Here is a 22457-nt window from a genome sequence, read left to right on the forward strand (position 1 = left end):
TTCTACTATGTGAATTATACCATGATGTGCTTATATCCATTTTTCTGTGGGCAATCATTTGAGTTGTTTCCAGTTTGGGATTATTTTAAATAAAACTGCTATGAACATTCTTGAATAGTCTTTTGGTGAACATATGAACTTATTTCTCGTAGTTAAATATCTAGGATAGAATTACTGTTTCATAAGATAGCAGTACATTTGTCCTAATAGATAATGTCAAAGACTTTCCCAAAGTGGTTGTACCAATTTTCACTCCTACTGGCATGCCAACTGTTACTTAAAAAGGTTGAAGCTGTTATGAGCATAAAATAGGTAATTAGGTGATAGCTATTATACATCATATTTTAGAGAGAGAGAAAGGATGGGAGAATGAGCATTTTATACAAGCTTTAAATATTCCTAAGAAATTTATTGTGAATGTTTTCTTGTTTATTCCTTTCCTAGAAATAATTAACTTATACAGCTGCATCTAGATCCAATCATAAACACTGAGAGAAAAGTCTGTATGCTATAATTTGTATATTTTCTGAATCATGCCATAGTCATCCTACATTTTCCAATTTAATACCCAAACATTGCTTTGCACATAAAATATAAACATATCATATTCCTTTATCTGAAACATAGCTCTAGCCTCTCTAATTAAATGAATGGAAAATTCATATTTTTGGATATACTACAAGCCCTTGACAATGTAGGTTGTCACCAATTCAGATTAGATTTAAATTCTTTTAATCTACAGATAGAATACAAAGTTATTCCCCTGAATATTCTATGACGTTTAATGAAATATTATACTCCATCATATCCCATCTGCCAAACTTCACCCCACCTCCCACCTCTCATTTTTTCATGCCCCATCTCTGTGGTTGTGAATTCAAGCATATGTGTACCAATAGTGGAGAGGCAGAAGGGAAGGATATGAGTTTCATGTGAGGGCAGACAAGTTAATCACATACATGTTATGAAATCATGTAAGCTAAAATACTCACTACCTCCAAAAACAACTCAGTTGTCCTGGCCATGGCACCTGATATGTGTACCTTTACCTTTTTTATGTCTTCTACTGAAATGGAAGTTAAACTGAGTAGGGTAGAGTAATATACCAGGCCATTATTACAAAGTATTATAAAGTATTATAAGACTTAAATTAGATAATCAAATTATCCAGCAATCACCAAGCAAAGAGTCATAGAAAATACGAATAATTTTCGGTGAGAGAAAAAGAAATTCAGAAGTCGTGAACATCATTCCAAGTTAAAGTGCATCATGGTGGAAAGCACTGGAGGGAAAAAAAGTCACCAAGTTTTTGGAATGAAAGACACCAAAGTTCCACTTGGGCAAGTGGTATCCCTCCCTCACTCTCTGACTCTCTCTCTCTCTCTCTCTCTATCTCTCTCTCTCTCTCTATCTCTATCTCTTTATCTTTCTCTCTGTCTCTCAAGATATGGCTACATTTGCACAGCTAATTGCTAATTCTGACCTCTGGTCCCTCTTGAGTGAACACCATATACTCTTTTAAGAAATAGATAAGTTTCCTGCTTCATCAAAAAGTCAAGATAGTGGAAAATGGAACAGTAAGAATACACAGGCAGTTTTCCAGGACCTGCTCTTTTAACTACCCACACCTGTGCACAGGCAAGTTCAGCTCACCTGAATCAAACTATGGGCCTTGAAACCCCATCATTCAAGCCACAAGCTGTTGGAAGCCCTTGAAGACACCTAAGGAAAGTATCTTCCAGAGAACAAGGGGAAATTACTTTCTTTTCCCTCCTCATTCTGTTGCACCAAGCCCATGCCTGGTTGACTCATAAAAAGAACAGAGGAGTGAAGTCAGCAAGATGGCAGAATAGAAAGTCCCAACCCACATTCTCCCACTGAAACACAGATTGGACCAAAATACCTTTGTGAGATTCTGGTTAGGAAGCTGAAGTTCCCCAGGTAAGCACAAAGCCAAGAACAGCCTCAATGAAACAGGTAATTAAGAATAATTTTACCTTACCCACATCAGTCCCTCTCCAAGCTGACACAAATAAGTGCAAGGAGAGATGCCCTAGCTTATAATGACTCCCTCAGGAGGGAAAAAGAAAAGTGGAGCATGCATCCAATGCTCCAGCTTTCAGCTTGTCTTGCCTCATTTGCAGCACTGAAGGAACTAGAATCATTTGGATACCTGTGTACTGCTCAGAACAAATAAAAGTGGGAGGGTGGCTTGTCGTGGCTGGCATGGCTCAGCATGATCAGGAGAAGACACACAACCTGACACTTCTCCCTCAGAAAGAGAAAAGAGTGGAGCATGTATTCAGCATTCTAGATTTTCAAAGGGCTGCCTGAAGAACTGATACTGGTCTTGCCTGACTAAGGGTGCTGACAGGGAACCAGCATACCTGGACACCTGATGGCCACTGAGAACAAAAGAGTGGGTGGGAAACTTGTGGTTAGAGAACTTGAAGTATTACAGACAGACACCAAAGGGACAGATACCAAAGGGAGTGAAAGATTATGAGCTCCTGAAAAAGAAACCAGTCTCTCTAATTAATGAATTGCTCACACAATTCCAGAGAAATCACATCCCTCCAAAAAAGGTTTCAGAATCTCTAGCCAGAGTGATTGCTGAGGGATTTCCCCTGTGCAAAGCCAGTTGGTAAAGACTGGGAGAGGTATCGGTTTTTTCAAATGTGTGAATCTTGAAACAAACTATGAGGTACATGACCCAATCAAAGGAACAAGATAACTCTCCAGATACTGACCCTAAAGAAAGGGAGGTGTATTATCTGACAAAGAATTCAAAATAGACATCATAGGATGTTCTATGAGCTCAAGAAAATGATGCATCAACAAAGTGAGAAAAAAGACAGAAAATGTAAAGGAGAACCAAACAGAAATTTTTGGAGCAGAAAATAATAATTGAACTGGAAAATTGACTAGAGGGGTTCAAAATCAGCCTTGATCAAGTAGAAGAAAGAATCAGCAGACTTGAAGGCATGTCCTTTGAAATTATCCAGGCAAAATTTTAAAGAATGACAAAGACTGAAGAAAGCCTAAATGTCTTATGCCCACCATCAAGTAGACCAATATATAGATTATGGGAGCTGCAGAAGAAGAAGAAAGAAAGAAGCAAGCTTGTTTAAAGAAATAATAGCCAAAAACTTTTCAAATTTAGGAAAGGAAATGGACATCCAGATTAAAGAACTCAAAGATATCCACATCAAGACACATTACAATCAAATTGTCGAAAACCAAAGACAAAGAGAGAACTTTGAAAGCAGCAAGACAAAAGCAACTCATTATGTACAGGGCACCCCATGACACAACCACCAGATTTCTGAGTAGAAATCTCACAGGTCACAGGGGAAAGGGATAATATATTCAAAGTGCTCAAAGAAAAAAAAACTGCCAACCAAAAATACTATATCTGGCAAAACTGTCCTTCAAAATAGAAAGAGAAATAAATACTTTCCCAGATTTAAAAAAGATGAGGAAGTTTATTACCACTAGACCTGCCTTATAAGAAATACTAAGGAAGTCCTTCAAATTGAAAGGAAAGAATATTAAACAGCAACACAGAAGCACTGGAAAGTATAAAACTTGCTGATAAAAGTAAATATATAGACAAACTCAGAATACTGTAATACTGTAACAGTGGTATTTAAATCACTTTTAATTCTGATACAGAAGTTAAAAGACTAAAGTATAAACTACAACTGTGAAATTGTATTAATGAATACACAATATAAGAGGATGTAATTTGTGGTATCAATAAAAAAGTGTAAAGAGGGCAGGAATAAGCAAAAATACGGAGCATTTGAAGTTATCAACTTAAAATAGATTGATATAACTATATGATGTTTTATGTAACCCCCATGGTAACCACAAAGAAAATACCTATAGAAGATATGCAAAAGTATATTTAAAAGGAAACAAAGCATGTCACTACAAAAAAATCAATGAAACACAGAAGACAGCAAGAGAGAAAAGAGCGATTAAAAAAAAGCTGAGTCAGAAAACAATAAATGACAGTATTAAATCCTTCCTTATCAGTAATTACTTCAGATGTGAATTGATTAAAATCCCCAATAAAAGGCATAGAGTAGCTAAGTGGACTTAAAAAAAAACAACAAGATCTATACTATCTGCAAGAAATTTACTTGAGAATTAAGGACACACACAGGATAAGAGCAAAGGGATGGAATAAGATACTCCATACAAATGCTAACCAAAAGAGAACAAAGGTGGTGACACTTATATTAGTCAAAAACTGTCAAAAGAGACAAAGAAGGACATTATACAATGAAAAATGGTCAATTCGCCAGCAAAACATAACAATTATAAATACATATGCACTCAACATTACAGCACCCAAATATATGAGGCAAACATTGACAAAACTGAAGGGATAAATAGACAGCAACACAATAACAGTAAGGGACTTGAATGCTCCACTTTCAATAATGGATAGAACATCCAGACAGAAGATGTGTCTGGAAACAGAGAATTTGAACAACACTATAGACCAAATGGATCTAACAGACATATATAGAACAGCGACCCACCACCACCCACCACCACCACAGCAGCAGAATACATATTATTCTCAAGTACAAATGAAACTTCTCCAGGATAGATAACATGTTAGGTCAAAAAAAAAAAAAGTCTTAACAAATTTAAGAAGATTGAAACCATACCAGGTATATGTTCCAACCAAAATGGAACGAAACTAGAAATTAATGTCAGGAAGAAAACTGGAAAATTCACAAATATGTGGAAATTAAACAATATGCTCTTGAACCATCATTATGTCAAAGGGGATATTAGAAATTATCTTGAGATAAACAAAAACTAAAACACAGCATACCAAAACTTATGGGATGCTGCAAAAGCAGCAGTAAGAAGGAAATTCATAGCAATAAAAATCTACATTAAAAAATAATAAAGATCTCAAATAGACAGCCTAACTTTACAAGTCAAAGAACTAAGAAAGAACAAACTAAGCTCAAATTAGAAGAAAGACTCTCAGATAAAGAAAGAAATCATTGCACATCACTTTTAGGCGGTCCTGAAATAAGCAGTGTATTGCAGAATACACCTCCGAGGAAACAGTAGGTCCATGAAGATGAAATAATCTTTGTGGGAACAAAGAGGTGGATAATATTTTGTACATCATGGATCAACCGTCAAAAAAAAATGAATTTGTTAAATAATCAAACACAAATTACATGATTTGAAGAAGCTGCAATACAGCAATGCATTAATTTAGTGCATTAATCATAATCTAATACAGTACAAAAAGTCAAGTGCAAAAAAGCCCATATCTCCCACAAGTACAATTTCAAAAAGTACATTTTAAAAGATGTCTATTGTACAGTGAACGTGCGAACTGAATAGACACAGACATTACTTACATTCTTTTTCTGAGTGTAGATGAAGAAATATTTGGCAAGATTTCGAATTTGATTTTTTTCTTTACAGATCATACATTTCAGCTGAAAGAATTTTTACCCGTTTTCACACAGCAACTCTTTCATGTGTATTTTAAAATTTTTATCTAGAGAGAATGCATTTACCAAAATACAGATCTATAGGAAAAGTCTCTGAAGCAAATATTAAACAGACATATTTAATCAAATCTAAATTTTGGATTAAGATGAATGGTAAGTGGGACTTCCCTGGTGGCTCAGTGGTTAAGAATCCACCTGCCAATGCAGGGGACACAGGTTTGAGCCCTGGTCCTGGAAGATCCCACATGCCATGGAGCAACTAAGCGCATGCACCACACTACTGAGCCTGCGCTCTAGAGCCTGCAAGCCACAACTACTGAGCCCATGAGCCACAACTACTGAAGTCCGCGTGCCTAGAGCCTGTGCTTCTCAACAAGAGAAGGTAGCGCATCGCAACGAAGAGCAGCCCCTAACCTAACGAAGAGTAGCTCACCGCAATTTGAGAAAGCCCATGCAACGAAGCAACGAAGACTCAACGCAGCCATAAATAAATAAATAAATAAATAAATTTATAAAAAAAGAAAAAAGATGAATGGTAAGTGAAATTTCACCATGAAAATTCTATTTTAATAATGAAATATACCTAGCTTGAAAGCCAAAAATTTCTAACAACATATTAAAAATCTAAATCCCTTTGACCTGTTCAACACAACAAAAGTCAACACAGTCTTACTGTTAGATTCATAAAAAGAATAACTGTAATGACCATTTGTACTTACTTGTTAGTACCTTTTTTAAAGTTTTATTAAAGAAAATGCTTAATCTTCTATGCTTTTTTCTCTTTGTTTTGAAGTAGTTGTTTAATATTTCCATGCATTTTAAAAGAAATAATCCAAAAAGCTTTAAAATGTTTTTCTCTACCATACCTCCCAAATATGAAGAAAATGAAGGAATTAATTTGTTTTCTAAGCCACAATCATTTAGAAATTTTTCTATCAAATGTGAACCAACCTATTTGTATATTATTTTGTAGGCAAACAGGGAAAAAAGTATTTCCATCTACATGAACATTATTTTTAGGTATACAGTATATTAAATACCTATAATATTAAAATTAAAAGATATGAATAAATTATTCTTCCCCCAAAATAATGTGAACACAAGCATGTCTATACACTAATAGGATTAATGTTTACCAAAAACTGGAACTTTCCCATGGGGACCTATCATACACATGAAGTCAGATTTTATGAAATGATATAAACATAATGACTGGTAAGTACTATATTTTCAAATGTTCCCTCATTGCTGGTGGGAGTTTAAGTTTTTCTCGTGGAATTTTTAACATTCTTCCAAAGTTTTAAAAATGTTAGTAATTTGATCTTTGTTTTCTGAAGAAATGATGACAGATTCCCATTCAGAATTAGGTAGAGGAATATTCACTGTTATTTGTATTAGAAAAACTTAGAAATAAACCAAACATACAAAAATGGAGAAATTAAATAGATTATCTTAAAAGATTGTCCACTATGATATTAAGAGTATTAAAATTATATACACAATAAGAGTATAAATAATATGAAAATAGAGTATGAAATTATATATACAATATTATCCTTATTTAGGCACATGAATAAACTCTCAGACACACTGAAATCAAAAAAAGAAAAGATTAGGATGAAAAAGACAAAAACTTGTTAACAGGAGCGATATGATCATGTGTGGTTTACATATATTTTAATTATTTAGGTGTTTTATTTTCTACCATCTCCACAATAAACATATTGTAATTGAAAGGAAAACACAAAATATTATATTTCCCAACTGTAGATTTTATAAGAAAGCAATTGTTTCTAAAAACAAAATTTATCCAGAAAAATATAGCACAAAAATGTGTGCTCACCTCATTTCTAACTTAAATAATTTGACATTAAATATAACCATCTTCCCCAGTTCCCAAATGAACAGGTTATACCAAAATGTAAGAAAGCATCATTATTACTGCTTCCACATTATATTAAGGCTTACCTTCACAAAGTTTCTGCTTCATCACCTCCCTTATTTTGGATATTGCAATATAGTCTTCCACATAAAACACGTAAGTAGATGAAGGCTTGTTGGCAATAGCTCTAAGTTCTGCGTCTTCTGTTTCTGAACCAACACCGATGGCGAATAATGTTATTTTACTGTCTCTTGCTGCTTCTGCCACATCCTTGACTTCATCTTGGGATTTACCATCCGTAAGGACTACTGCTATCTTAGTCAGCAATCGTGAAGACTTGGCAAAAAGGTAATCAAGGGCAAACTGGATGGCCTTTCCAGTCTTTGTGTTTCCTCCCAAGTAGTGTATGGACTCCATAGCTGCCATCAAATTCTCTCCTGATTCATGGCTCCCAAGGGGAATCTCCAGGACAGGGTAGTCACTATACTGAACCACTCCAACCTGAATAAACTTCGGTCCTATGTCAAAGTTTTTTGTGATATTGACAAGCCACTTTTTCACTATTTCAAAGTTTTCTGGGCCAACACTGTAAGAGCCATCCAAGATGAAAACTAAATCTGTTGGAGCAGTACGACAACCTAAGTGAAAAAGAAAACCATCAGAGTATATGTGTCACATAAAAAAAAAAAATTTGAGGTTTTAAATGAATGAATTTTTAATTAACCAGACGGGGAATCCTTTCACATGTATATACATGAAGTCGCCACAATGTATAGTTTAACTATCTTATAATTTTATACGTCAATTATACCTCAATAATGCTGAATTTTTTTTAAAAAGATAATAGTAACCAGGTCATAAGAGCTTTGTGAAGATTAACTATGATACACTGCCTAGCTTATGAAAATTCTTTATAAATGAGGGCTATGATTTTTGTTGATATTTTTTAATTAGCTTGTCTTAATTTAAGTATTAATAATTCAGCTTTAAAAATAGGGAATAGGGATTTCCCTGGCAGTCCAGTGGTTAAGACTCTGCACTTCCACTGCAGGGGGCACAGGTTTGATCCCTGGTCCGGGAACTAAGGTCCCACATGCTGTGCCATGTGGCCAAATAAAAAAAAATAAAAATAGGGAATAAAAAATGGATGCTGTATATGAATATGATATCTAGATATCTCTTTGTAGGGGCAGGTATTACTATAAAGCAACATTTTATTGTATTTCTCCACTGAATAAATGAAAACACAAAAAATTTTAATAAATGAATGATTTTCAGCTATAGACTAACATCATTGCTTTAAGTTATCAGTGAAACATGTTTAGTTTAATGCTAACCTGAAATATTTATACAAATTTATGTAAACCAATGAATGGGGGTAAGAAATTAAAAACAAACTTTCTGCTATCTTCAGGACAAAAGTAGCCAGCAAAGATCCACATTCTTGATATAGTTGAGAAAATGTAAATGAACCAAGGTTATGAAAGCAGTCACTCTTGCACTACATGCAAGATGAATGTTTAAAGGTCTGAATGCTCATCTTCAGTCACAAATGTATCCAAAACAATAGCTCGTGTGAAGTGAATCTATGTTCAAGGGCACAAAGCTATTCCTTTCTCTAAAAAGATTCTTGTTTCAAGATACCAGGAAACATGTGATCAGCACATCTTAGAGTTCTACCAGGAAAAAAAAAGACTATCTGTGGTGTAAGTTATACCCAGACAAGTTCTAAGCACTTGTGAAAAGAAAAAAAAATCTTCTTTGCAGCCACTATGGAAAACAGTAAGGAGGTTCCTCAGAAAACTAAAAATAGAGTTGCCATATGATCTAGCAATCCCACTGGGCATATATCTGGACAAAACTATAATTCAAAAAGATACATGCACCCCTATGTTCATAGCAGCACTATTCACAATAGCCAAGACATGGAAAAACCCTAAATGTCCATCAAAAGATGAATGGATAAAGAAGATGTGGTTCATACATACAATGGAATATTACTCATCCATTAAAAAGAATAAAATAATGCCATCTGCAGCAACATGGATGGATCTAGAGATTATCATACTAAGTGAAGTAAGTCAGAAGGAGAAAGACAAATACCATATGATATCAGTTATATGTGGAATCTAAAATATGGTACAAATGAGCTTATCTATGAAACAGAAACAGACTCACAGACATAGAGAACAGACCTGTGGTTGCCAAGGGGAAAGGGGAGTGGGGGAGGGATGGGCTGGGAGTTTGTGATAAGTAAATACAAACTATTATGTATAGAATGGATAAACAACAAGGTCCTACTGTATCGCACAGAAAACTATATTCAATATCCTATGATAAACTATAATGGAAAAGAATATAAAAAAGAATGTATACATATTTATAGCTGAATCACTTTGCTGTACAGCAGAAACTATCACAACATTGTAAATCAACTATACTTCAATTAAAAAAAGATTTCCTTAACTCTCTTTTCCACAGTACACAACATGCTTCTAACCCTATCTCATTCTTTCAGTATGTATATATTGAATACCTGTTCTGTCCTTGATATCATGCTAGGTACTGGCTTCAAACATACTTGAGATATCTCAAAAAGCTCCCAGCCTAGTTAAGATGGACAACTGGCTGGTTAGAGAAAGTACAAAGAATTATGAGAACATTGAGGAGAGGGTGGCAACCTAACTATGTCAAGCCAGGGGCAGTGTTGTTGGAAGGCTGAGATCAGAAAGCAGAGTTTTAACCAGGTCAAGAGGACGACATTCTAAGCAGAGGGAGCAGCAAGTGCAAAGGTCCAGAGGTGAGAGACAGACACAGCCCCAAAGACAAACTGGTTTGTTTGGGTAATTCCAATCGTTTTGAAACTGCATTCCTTCTCGGGTAGGACTTGAACCCACGCACACCTCAGACGGGGACTTGAACCCGTGATCCCTGACTAGGAGGGGACTTGAAACCACTGTCTTTGGATTAAAACCACTCACCTGGGGTCAGGACTTACTGAAGCTCAGGTTCTTCTGTCTCCTCACAGAAGAAATTCAGCGTGAGGCAAAGTGGAAGGCAAAGAGTGAGTTTATTGGCATAGGATGCTTGTGAGAGATAAGCGGGCAGGCAAGGGAGCGCAACCCCAGGAACAAAGAGCCCCAGGAACAAAGAGGGCTACATTTTTATAATCAAAGAAAAAGTGGGGAGGGGAGAAGACCACCATCTTCCTCGTCCTTGGGCAGACATCAAGACTCATATCACTAGTTCCTCCTTTGGCCCTATACGGCCTAACCAGGTCTAACTGCCATGGCACTATTTAAATCATATGTATATTAGCAAAAGGGTGGTGACATATACTAAAATATGGTAATTCATCTCAGGTTTGGGTATAATATCCCCTTTCACCTGGTTTCTTTCCCTTTTCACCTCTATTTCTGTCTTGGTTACACGCAGAAACGCTACTCTGCAAGGACTATTAACTCCCTGACTTCATGTAATAAGATTCAGAGCCCATATCTATTGTCTTGTATTTTAACTATCAGGGTTTGTGGCTTGAGTGTGCCTGGCATTTGGATGTACCTGGTCTTCCTTCAAGGTAGGGTAGATTGTTGCTAGGTTACTGGATTCTTTTCTTGAGTGGTCATTAGCTTGCAACGGTCTCCCAAACTCCCTTAAAATTCCCTTTCTGTCTTTAATCCCCTAGTGGGATTTCTAAACTGACTATTTAATTATCCTACTCTATCTCTATCAGTTTGAAGTGGCCAACAGGAAGGAACAGCTGTACTTGCTGGCTTCTTCTCTAACTTCTGCACTCAAAGCAGCCAAAATACTACATGGGACAAGGATCCCATCCATGTCCTTGGACATGATGAGTTAGAAGAGGATGAGGTGAGTCACGGTAATGAGATAGCAAATTTTATATCCTGTGGTTTTATTCAGGTTAATGGTCTCCCTTAAGTAGTGTTTGGATGCCCAATTTAAAGTTATAATAAGGATGGTTTATTTTCTGTATATATTGCAAATAAGATATTATAATTGCAAAGATCGGTATCGGAGAAAAAAATGTTTGGTGACAATTAGTATTTCTGCAACTCCTTGGAGTAAATCAATCAACCAATCTCTCCCTCTCTTCACCTTCCTCACTTCCTCCTTTCCTCTCCTTCCTTTCCATTCTTTTCCTTATCTTTGTCCGCTTGCATATTTGGGATGATGACAAAGCTCCTATGAAGAGGCCTCAGTTTCACCATTATCTCAACTCACCTATCACAGTAACTAGCTGAAGTAAACACTATTGTCAGGTGAACACGTATCACAGTCAAGAAGATACCCCCACCCAGGAAAAAAATTGCCAAAACACGGGTTTGTCTCACAAATATAACTGTGATTATGACACCATCTTAAGATGCTATATGACAGATGGTGTCTCAGTGCAGGGGGAGTGAGGGACACTATTCCAACAACCTCTGTCATGGTGACCACTGCCAGACGCCAGGGTAGGGACGGCAAAAATGGGATTCTGCCCAAATGCATATTTTTTAACCCAAGGGAATGAAGTTTTCCTGTTATTTTTGGAAGCTGAACAGGGATGACAGGGTTATGCTTTTATTGGGGTTTCATGAGAGACACAAAAGGACAGGAAAGTTGTGTTTGCAGGACTCTTCGAGGTTGCCCTTCCTCGATGCTATGAGGCTCGTTATTGCCTGGACCTGCAAGTGTTTGTGTATCACCCGATTCAGTGGTTACAAATTCTTACAGGGTTGTTCTTGGCCCTTTCTACCCCTTTCCAGAGCCATGGGGCATATATTTCATAATTGCAAGGTTAGCCAAGAGCATGGACACAAAAGCAAGTACTGCCATTTATAAACTGCAGACAAAATACCACTCCAAGAAACCTCCTCCTCAGAGAGGTGAATCACCAGTGTCATAAGAAGGGAATGCACTGAGGATGAAAAGAAGTGTTCAAATACTAGTTACAGCTCCAACCAGATGTATGACACTATGCAAGGCCCATACATTTTATGCATCTCTTTTCCCACTCAAAAAACAAAGAGTATCTACCCCATAAAGTGCTTGGGTGGATTAAACTATAAAAGGGTTATGCAAACATTATATTTTTTTTTAATTTTAAGCCAAGTTGAATCAAATTGTCAAATCATCTGATTTAACTGTTAGAGAAACCATAATTCATTTATAGTTAGGGGGTTTATGTTTATGAGTTTTAAAATATGCATATAAGCACACTTTTAAAAAGAAGTAGGCTATCTTTTTAAAAGTAGGATGGCCTACTTCTCTCATGCAAGCTTTCCTACAGGCAATCAGAATAACAGTCACCACTTACTGAATGTCACCATGCTAAATCATTTATATGCATTATCTTATTATCTCTATGAGATAAGCTCATAGGATGGTCCTGATAGCCATCCTATGAAGGAGGTACTTTCTTTATCACCATATTATGAAGCTTATATAAATGGCTGAACATGGACTCAATACCAGAGTGTTTATTCCAAAGCCTGGGTCAATAAAATGCACTATTACCATAGAATTTTCTCAAAATGACTTCTGATAGCTTTTCCTCCTAGTTAATGTGTAACATAGCAATTCATTCATTTTAGGTAATCACAGCATCAAAGACAATAAGAATAAGATCCTTAAAGCCATTGCTAGAGCTCCTCTAATTTGATTTCCACAATCAATTTGTTGATAACAAAAAGACAATGCTGATAGTTCTTACTTGATCTTATTTCCCCATCTTCAGCTAATACAGAATTCTGAAGAAGCAGGACCAAAATTATCCAAAGAAATGTAATATGGTGAGCCATGTTTCTGTTTTTGTTCTAATGTTTTGGTTTTAGGATTCCTAAAAAGAAAGAGAGAAAAAAAAAAAGAAAGTTAAATATATTAGAAAAATAAGACAAATACCTAACAATCATAAGTTTGAATTTTTAAATTGCAATACCCAGTCAAAGCACAGTTAATTTTTGCTTACCTTAAAATTAACTTATGTGCCCAAAGTAGCCACATTTCAAATATATAATACAAGACAACAATGAATGGGAGCTGAGGATGAACGTGATAAGTTTTTAATTCATAATCATCTTGGAAAAGCAAAAACTTTTCTAAAACTTTAAGCTTTGCTCATAATATTTACTAGAATTCCCCTTTTAGCATAGCCTGCAGAGGCCTATCACATTCTTTTTATTATCTCAGTGGTAGCACATATCCTTCTTTTAAATGTGTATTTGCATTTAAGAAACACTCAAAGGGTATCTGGTAAAAAATATCCATAGGATAAAGCTGAATAATAGGATTTAATTTTTTAATGGGCTGTATTATAAACATTAAGATCTATTTTATTTAATTCATCAACACTCAGTTATGAGAGTAATATGTTTTCTAAGTTAGTCCAAGGACTTCATTCCTGGTTAGAATGTGGAACATTGCCAAAGACTGTCACTCTCAACAATGAGAACATGTCAAATAAACTATAAAACTATAGGCTTTTAAAACCCAGCAGAAAAGACAGGGTTTAAAGAAACCTAAAAGAGCTAAATTCCAAAAGTTATTAATACTTTATAGGACAGAAAAGATTCAAGGCTGCTTTTGTCCCTAGTAGAAAGGGAACCCTGTTCAGGAGGAGGAAGAATTTGCTACAGTACAGAAGCAACCAGTCAAAGCTGGAGTAACATATTAGAATCCCAAGGGGTCCCAGCCTCAGAGCAAGGATGCCCCTAGCCAGCAATTCTTCCCCAGGAGCCTTAACTGGGTACACGGAATAGACAAGTAATACAGAGAATATTGAAAGCAGTATAAAACAGTCTAGAGAGATCCTCTCCTTCCCTCTCCCTGTTCAAGTCCCCAGGGAATTCCTCAAATACAAATCCTTGTCTTGCTGAAGGTTAGGGGAGAAGCCACAGAACTGAGAAAATTCCCTCCAAGGTACTCCAGTCCTTCACTACAGTGGAGAGACATATCTCAAAAAGCAGAAAGGACAAAAGAGAAAAACAGAACTCAAATACAAAAAGCTGGAAACCTGACAAGCTGAGAGAAATCTCCCAAGGGTCTCCCAGAATATGAGAAGAAACGAAGTTTTATGTCTGATCAGGAGAAAAACACTCAATATAAGCAGATCCAGAGATCATATAAATGTCAGAAGTATTAAGCAGGGTTTATAAAAAGGCTATGATGAACATGTTAAAGGATCTAATGAATAAGATGGACAACAATTGCAAAAATATGTGAAATTTCAAAAGAGGGATGGAAACTATTTAAAAAAATATACAAGTGAAATGCTTGCAATGAAAATATATATCAAAAAAGAAATCATGCAGTGAGCATGCATACATTAGAGGGAAAGATCAGTAAACTTGAAAATAAGTCAATAGAAAGTATCCAAAATGAAACCCAAAGTCAGGGGAAGAGGGGTGAGAAACAAAAGGAACAGAGCATCTGAAATCTGTGAGACTGTATCAAGTGGTCTTGATTTAGCTTCTCAGATGGAAAGGAGAAAGTGAATGAAGAAACGTTTTTAAATATAATGGCCAAGAATTTTCCAAATTGACAAAAGCTACCAACAATCAGATCAAACACAGCCTAAGCAAAATACAAAGTAAGTCATACCTAGGTATATCATAATCAGTTGAAAGTCAAAATAAAAGAGTAAATTCTTAAAACAAACCAGAGGAAAAATGACACATGACATATGGAGGAACAACAATAAGAATTTTAGATGGAAATTTCATGGTAATAAAATAGGCAATGGATCAGAAAGATATAAAAATCCTAAATATGTAGATATCTAATAATAAAGCTTCAGAATTCCTGAAGAAAAAATGGGGAAAAAAAACTAAAGAAATAGACAACTTCAAATCATAATGTGAGATTTTAAACATCCACTTTTCAATGATTTTTGAAGTAGATAAAAAAAATTTAGTAACAGTGCGGAGGTTTGAAAAACTTTATCATCCAACTTCACCTAGTTGACATTCATAGAATGCTCCACCTAACAACAGCAGAATATATATTCTTTTGTAATGCATATGAAAGTCATCAAAATAGACCATATGCTGGAGAAAAAACAAGATTCAAATTCCAAAGAAATGAAATCATGCAGATTATGTTCTTTGATCTAAATGGTATTAATTAGAAAAGGAAGAAAATCCCCAAATCCTTGGAATTAACCAATATACTTCTAAATAATCTATGACTTAAAAAAATATCAGAGGGGAAATTTTTAAATAACTGATCAATAATTGTTTTAAAAAATCAAAATTTTATGATACAGCTAAAGCACTACTAAGAGAGAAATTTTGGCTTTAAAACCATATACTAGAAAAGAAGAAAAATGAAAAATCAATATCTAGGCTTCCACCTTAAGAAAATAGAGAAAGAACAACAAATTAAAACTAAAGAGTAAAAAGAAGAAGAAAAAAAGAAAGAAAATTATAATCAATGAGTTAGAAAATTGAAAAACAATAAAATTAAAGAGTTAATTCTTTGAACAAATAAATATGCTTATAAATCCTAGCAAGAATAATCAAGAAATAAGACAGAAAATGTAAATTACCTAAGTCAATATTGAAACAGGAGATTCCACTACAGAGCCTACAGACCTTAAAAGGATAATAAGTAGACAGATGAAATGGACAAAGTCTTAAGATACACTATTTATTGAAACTGGTCTAAACTGAAATTATTAAAGAAATAGAATTTTTAACCAAAAATTTTCCCACAAAGAAAATTCCAGTGCCAGATAGTTTCACCAGTAATTTCTACAAACATTTAAGGAAAAAAATAATAATCAAACATTTTTATGAAATAACATTAAATGAAAATAGAAGAGGGAACTCTTCTCAACTTTTAGTATGAGGCCAAAATAAAATGTTATGAAGTCTACAGCTTAGATCACATTAAGTGGTAAAAGACTGAATGCTTTTTCCCCCAAATCAGTAAAAAGTTAAGGATATATTCTCACATCACTTCTATTCAAAAATATATAGGAAGTCCTAGCCAGTGCCATATTCAAAGTAAGAAATAAAGACTATAAAGGAAGAAATAAAACTTTAATTATTTACAGACAACATGATTATCTACACAGAAATTTGAAATCTACCAAAACACTATTAGAACTAATAAGTGAATTTAGCAAGGTCACAGGACACAAGGTTAATAGTTTTTTTTTTAAGTGTTTCTATATAATAGCAACAAAATGGTGGGGGGGATATAATATATTCAATAGTATCAAAGCATCATAAACTTAGAAATAAAGTGAATGAAAAATGTGAGAGACCTCTACAGTAAAATATATAATGCATTGTTGAGAGAAATTAAAGAAAGCAAATAAGTGGAGAAATCTACATTCATGGGTTAAAAGACTCAATATTGGTTCCATCTTTATCCTCAAATTGATCTAAGGATTCAACACAATCCCAATCAAAATCTCAGCAGATTTCTAAAAGAAACTGACAAACTCATTCTAAAATTCTTATAAAATGCAAATGATTTTGAATTAGAAGAACAATCTTAATGAAGAAGAACAATCTGCATAAAAAACAATCATGATTGAGAAGAACTAAGTGAGAGACTTTATACTATCTGATTTTGACTTACAGTCATCTAGCTACAGTAATCAAGAAAGTGTGTATTGGTGTAGGGATAAATATATTAAATGGAACACAATAGAGTTCAGAAATAGACCCACACTTACACGGTCAGTTGATTTGCAATAAAAGTGTCAAGGTAATTGAATAGTAAAGGAAATTCAATAAATGGGGCTGGATCAACAGGATAAACAATAAAATTAACCTTGACCCCGTCTCATTCCATATGCAAAAATTAGACGAAGCATATATCTAAGTATAAAAGCTAAAACTATAAGGCTTCTAGAAGATTATTTTCACAATCTCACAACAAGGTTGTGAGATTATTTTCACAACCTTGGGATTAGGCAAAATTTCTTAGGACACAAAAAACGCTATCAACTTTAAAAATGGATACACATTAGATTTCACCAAAATTAAAAGATACCATTAAGAAAACAAGTCAATATTCAGAATAAAATACTTATAAAAATGACTGTCATAAAGATTATATCTTTTTTAATACTCCTACAAATCAACAATAAAAAAGAAAACAATCCAATTTTTTAAATGAGTAAAGGTCTTCAACAGACTTTTTAAATTATTACTTAAGGAAATCCAGAAATGGCCAATAAGCATATTAAATGGTCCTCATCATTAGTCATCAGAGAAGTGTATGCTAAAACCACAATAAGATATCATTTCACACCCACTAAAATGGCCAAAATTAATTAAAATTAAAATGGCTAAAACAGTATCAAATGTTTATGAGGCTATGTGGAGAAATTGGAACTCATACATTTTTGGTCAGAGTGAAAAATGATGTAACCCCTTCAGAGAAGTGTTAGGTTCAGTTTCTTACAAAATTAAACTATGACTAGTAATCCTTCTGCTAAGTATATAACCTAGAGAAATGAAAACATGTGCCAACAAAAAAGCTTTAACAGTGTTTATAGTAGTTTTATTCATAATAACTCCAAACTAAAAATAACTCAAATGCTATCCACAGAAAAATATTGGATAAACAAGTTGTGTGGTTATATTCACATAATGGAAGAGAGCAACAAAAAAATAATAAACTTTCTTTATACCCAACAACATGAATAACTTTAAATACATTCTATTTAATGAAAGGAGCCAAACACAAAAGAATACACAGAGCATGATTTCAGGTATACAGAGTCCCAAGATAGAAAACTAATCTGCAGTGTTAGAAATCAGGAAACATTTGCTCTTGATGGGAGAAGTCAACTGGAATGTGGCAAAAATAAACTTACTGGGTGTTAGAAATAGTCTACATTTGCAGTGATGATATTGGTGTGCATAAATTTGTCTAAGGCCTTAGGCTGAAGGCTTAAAAACTATATAAACTGTTGTATAAAATTTATATCTCAGTGAAAAACAGTAAGTCCAAAATCATCATCAGTTTTTAAATTAGGCTGGCCCTCTGGACAAAGAGCTATAAAGGTCAAAAGATGTCAGTGAGAAGCAGTACCAGGATGTACTGTTTTATGGCAACTATGTGTACTAATAAATACTGACTAATTTCCTCCCCAAAAGCCTCAAAATTAAGTTATTCTGCTCCTCTACAAAAAATATCCTCATTATTTCTATATAGTATCTCATTCCTTCAGAATCCTTGGGCTAAAGTGAATTGTTTACTTGTATTATATTCTAGATTGTATTATATTCTATATCATTAATGTAGACCATATGAAAAGAGCATTAAATAAATATTGCCACCATGTTACCTCACCACTGAAACATAACTCATATACTTCATAAATATATTTTATGGCTATTTAATTGTACATATGCTTATGCACGATGCATATAAACTGAGGCATATCAAGTTTTACCATTTACTTTAATCACCTGGGGAACTTGTTAAACATATGGATGCCTTAGCCCTACCCATTAGCTTCAGATTGCAGGGCAAGGAAAGGGCCAAACATTTAAAATAAATAAAGTAAAAAGCTTCCCATAAGCTAATGTCCACCAAAGTTCTAGAAATTCTGGTATAAGGCAATGCAGAAATGATAAGAAAAGAAAAAAAAAGAAACTCCTATTCCCCCAGTAGAGAAGTAAGTTAGCAACCCCAAATAGGAAAGCATAACTCAGAGAATCTCTACAATCAAAAATTTCTAAAGATTGGCTACTCAGAGAGTAGTCAGGCAACCTTAGCATCCCCAATTTTCAAATGTTAATATGCATACAAATCTGTTAGAAATTCATTAAAATGCACATTCTGATTCAGTAGGTTTGGTTTACCACCTAAGATCGTTCATTTGAATGAAGGCCTCTAAGGAATATAGGAACATATGCCATCTTTCAACATAGAAAATTCTGTTTTGGAAAATTTTAACTTTTTAATGCTAAATAAAGAGCTCTTCGTGGATAATGAAAAAGGAAATTACTTTTAACAAAATGTAGGAATGTAGGAATTTAAACTGAGCTCACCTGCTAATGAGGAATATATACTAGACTAACTATCCATCCACCAGGCAATCCAGATAATAGAATTAACACTGCTCCCAACCCACTATAATTTCATATCTTTCTTATAGTGTTCTAGTGTTCAAAGAAAAAGGAGATGAAACTGGTGATCTGTAATCTTCCTTTCAACTACAGAGACAATAACCCATATTCTACGGCCTCACAGGATTATTGTGATAAGGAACGTTTACAATGTACAGTGTGTGAGACAACACTATGTCATTTAATCTCAGCAAGTGTTCGAGGAAAATAAGGCTGACTTAGAGAACACGGCTTGCCTCTAAGAAACAGACTCACAACTTACACTCAGGTTCTCTCACTCCAGAATTCTTTCCACTCTATTCATTCAATGAAAAACATTTATAAAGTACCTATTATGTGACAGATACTCTTTTAGGTGCTGGGAATTCAGAAGTGACCCAGATAAGCTAGATAAGGAATCTGCTTTTGTGGAGTTTATGTGCCAGGTTTTAAATATATGATTGAGTGAGATCATTTCAGATAGTGGTGGGTGCTATAAAGTAATGAAAACAATAATGTAAACTTGGGCCAGGAGCAGAGGAAGAGCTGCTTTCAATTTGGAGCTCAGAGAAGGCATCTGAAAGGATGACCTGTGAGCTGACACTTGAAGGAATGTGAAGGAGCCATCCTTGCCAGTAACTGGGAACCAAACTTTCCTCTGTGGATGGAGCAAGTTTGCTTGTTCTAGGAACAGAAGGAAGGTCAGTGAAGGAGTGAGGGAGGAAGAGGAGGAAGAGCAGGAGCTACAGGGAGGTAGCAGGACCCCATGAGGTATGTTACATTTTGAACTGTTTCCCTTAAATGCAAAGTGAATCCATGGAGGGTGTGAAGCAGTTGTGCATCACGATGAGGTTTTCACATTGAGTAGAGCATCCCACTTTCAAAATCAAAGAGCTGTCTAAAATTTAAGAATTAGTGGTTTCTCAGAGAAACGAGATCAGTTGATAATTATCCTCTTTTAATTTTCATCTCTCTTCCATATCCTAAATTTATCTGTCATATATCATATTCCACTGCCACTGTCACTAATATTTTATTAAAATCAAAATAAATATTTGTAAGTCAATTTCTGAGAACAGTGGGTACAAATGAAAGCAACTTCCTTGTCTCCTTGCAATGAATGCATCTTTCATTGGGTCCACTGGCTGGAAAGGCATGGGAATTCACATGAGGAGCCACCAGGAATGCATAAAAGCTTTGAAAACGAGGGACTGTCAGGAAAAATGCCATCTCAAAATGTGGTTGCAGAGCTTAGTTGTAAAACCTTCAAGTAAATTTGAAGACTAAAAATAGTCCCCTCTTGAGACACTAATACTCATGCTTCTTTATATGCTCTGTCTTTGAACTAAACTGTAAAATAGGAAAAGGTGGGGAAACTGAAATTCTGGTCCTCACATTTTTACACACACACACACACACACATACACACACACACACACACCTATTGTGTTCTATATTTTTAACATTAAGGTGGTAGGAGGAAGCATCAATTGGGACAGGTAGAATTGAGAAAGGCAAAACGCTGGCAAACCAGTGAAAGAATTAAGAATGCGTTCATGGAGGCTTCCAGGAAGCTGGTGGAAGAGTAAGACGCGGAGATCACCTTCCTCCCCACAGATACACCAGAAATATATCTACACGTGGAACAACTCCTACAGAACACCTACTGAACACTGGCAGAAGACCTCAGAACTCCCAAAAGGCAAGAAACCCCCCACGTACCTGGGTAGGGCAAAAGAAAAAAGAAAAAACAGAGACAAAAGGGTAGGGACCGGACTTGCACCAGTGGGAGGGAGCTGTGAAGGAGGAAAGGTTTCCATACACTAGGAAGCCCCTTCACGGGCGGAGACTGCGGGTGGCAGAGGGGGAAAGCTTCGGGGCCATGGAGGAGAGCACAGCAACAGGGGTGCGGGGGGCAAAGAGGAGAGATTCCCGCACAGAGGATCTGTGCCGACCGGCAATCAGCAGCCCGAGAGGCTTGTCTGCTCACCCGCCGGGGCGGGCGGGGCCGGGAGCTGAGGCTCGGGCTTCCGTCGGAGCGCAGGGAGAGGCCTGGGGTTGGCGGTGTGAACACAGCCTGCGGGGGGTTAGTGCACCACGGCTGGCCGGGAGGGAGTCCAGGTAAAAGTCTGGACCTGCCCAAGAGGCAAGAGACTTTTTCTTCCCTCTTTGTTTCCTGGTGCGCGAGGAGAGGGGATTAAGAGCACTGCTTAAAGGAGCTCCAGAGACGGGCCAGAGTCGCGACTAAAAGCATGGAATGATGTACCCTGCATCTGTGGAATACATGAATAGACAACGAATCATCCCAAATTAAGGAGGTGGACTTTGAGAGCAAGATTTATGATTTTTCCCCCTTTCCATTTTTTTATGAGTGTGTATGTGTATGCTTCTGTGTGAGATTTTGTCTGCTTCCACCATTTCTCCGGGGATTCTATCTGTCCATTTTTGTTTTGTTTTTTTGTTTTTTTTTTTTAATAATTACTTTTTATTTTAATAACTTTATTTTATTTTACTTTATCTTCGTTCTTTCTTTCCTTCCCTCCTTTAGACAATGAATCATCACAAATTGAGGAGGTGGACTTTGAGACCAAGATTTATGATATTTTTCCCTTTCCCTCTTTTTGTGAGTGTGTATGTGCATGCTCCTATGTGAGATTTTTGCCTGTAGAGCTTTGCTTCCACCGTTTGTCCTAGGGCTCTATCCGTCTGTTTTTTTAAATTTTTCTCTTAATAATTATTTTTTTATTTTAATAACTTAATATTTTATCTTATTTTATTTTACTTTATCTTCTTTCTTTTTTTCTTCCTTCCCCCCATCCTTCCTTCCTTCCTCCCTCCCTCCCTCCTTCCTTTCTTTCTTTCTTTCTCTCTTTCTTTCTTTCTTTATCTCCTAATTCTTTCTTTCTCCTTTTTCTCCCTTTTATTCTGAGCCATGTAGATGAAAGTCTCTTGGTGCTCCAGCCAGGAATCAGGGCTGTGCCTCTGAGGTGGGAGAGCCAA

General features: G+C 35.6%; 1 protein-coding gene across 1 annotated transcript in view; it reads right to left on the reverse strand.

Annotated features, from left to right (window-relative positions):
• Window positions 1-13215, reverse strand: part of COL21A1 (collagen type XXI alpha 1 chain) — a 122524-nt gene extending 109309 nt beyond the window's left edge. Inside the window, exons 1-2 of the mRNA XM_024754688.1 lie at window positions 13097-13215; window positions 7467-8018 (exon numbers count right to left, since the gene is read on the reverse strand). Coding sequence (XP_024610456.1) covers window positions 7467-8018; window positions 13097-13184 — 640 coding nt within the window. The 5' untranslated portion in view covers window positions 13185-13215. The remainder of the gene's footprint in view (window positions 1-7466; window positions 8019-13096) is intronic.
• Between the last annotated feature and the right edge of the window lie 9242 nt (window positions 13216-22457).

This window comes from Neophocaena asiaeorientalis, unplaced genomic scaffold, assembly GCF_003031525.2.
Source record: "Neophocaena asiaeorientalis asiaeorientalis breed wild unplaced genomic scaffold, Neophocaena_asiaeorientalis_V1.1 scaffold319, whole genome shotgun sequence".
Lineage (NCBI taxonomy): Eukaryota > Metazoa > Chordata > Mammalia > Artiodactyla > Phocoenidae > Neophocaena > Neophocaena asiaeorientalis.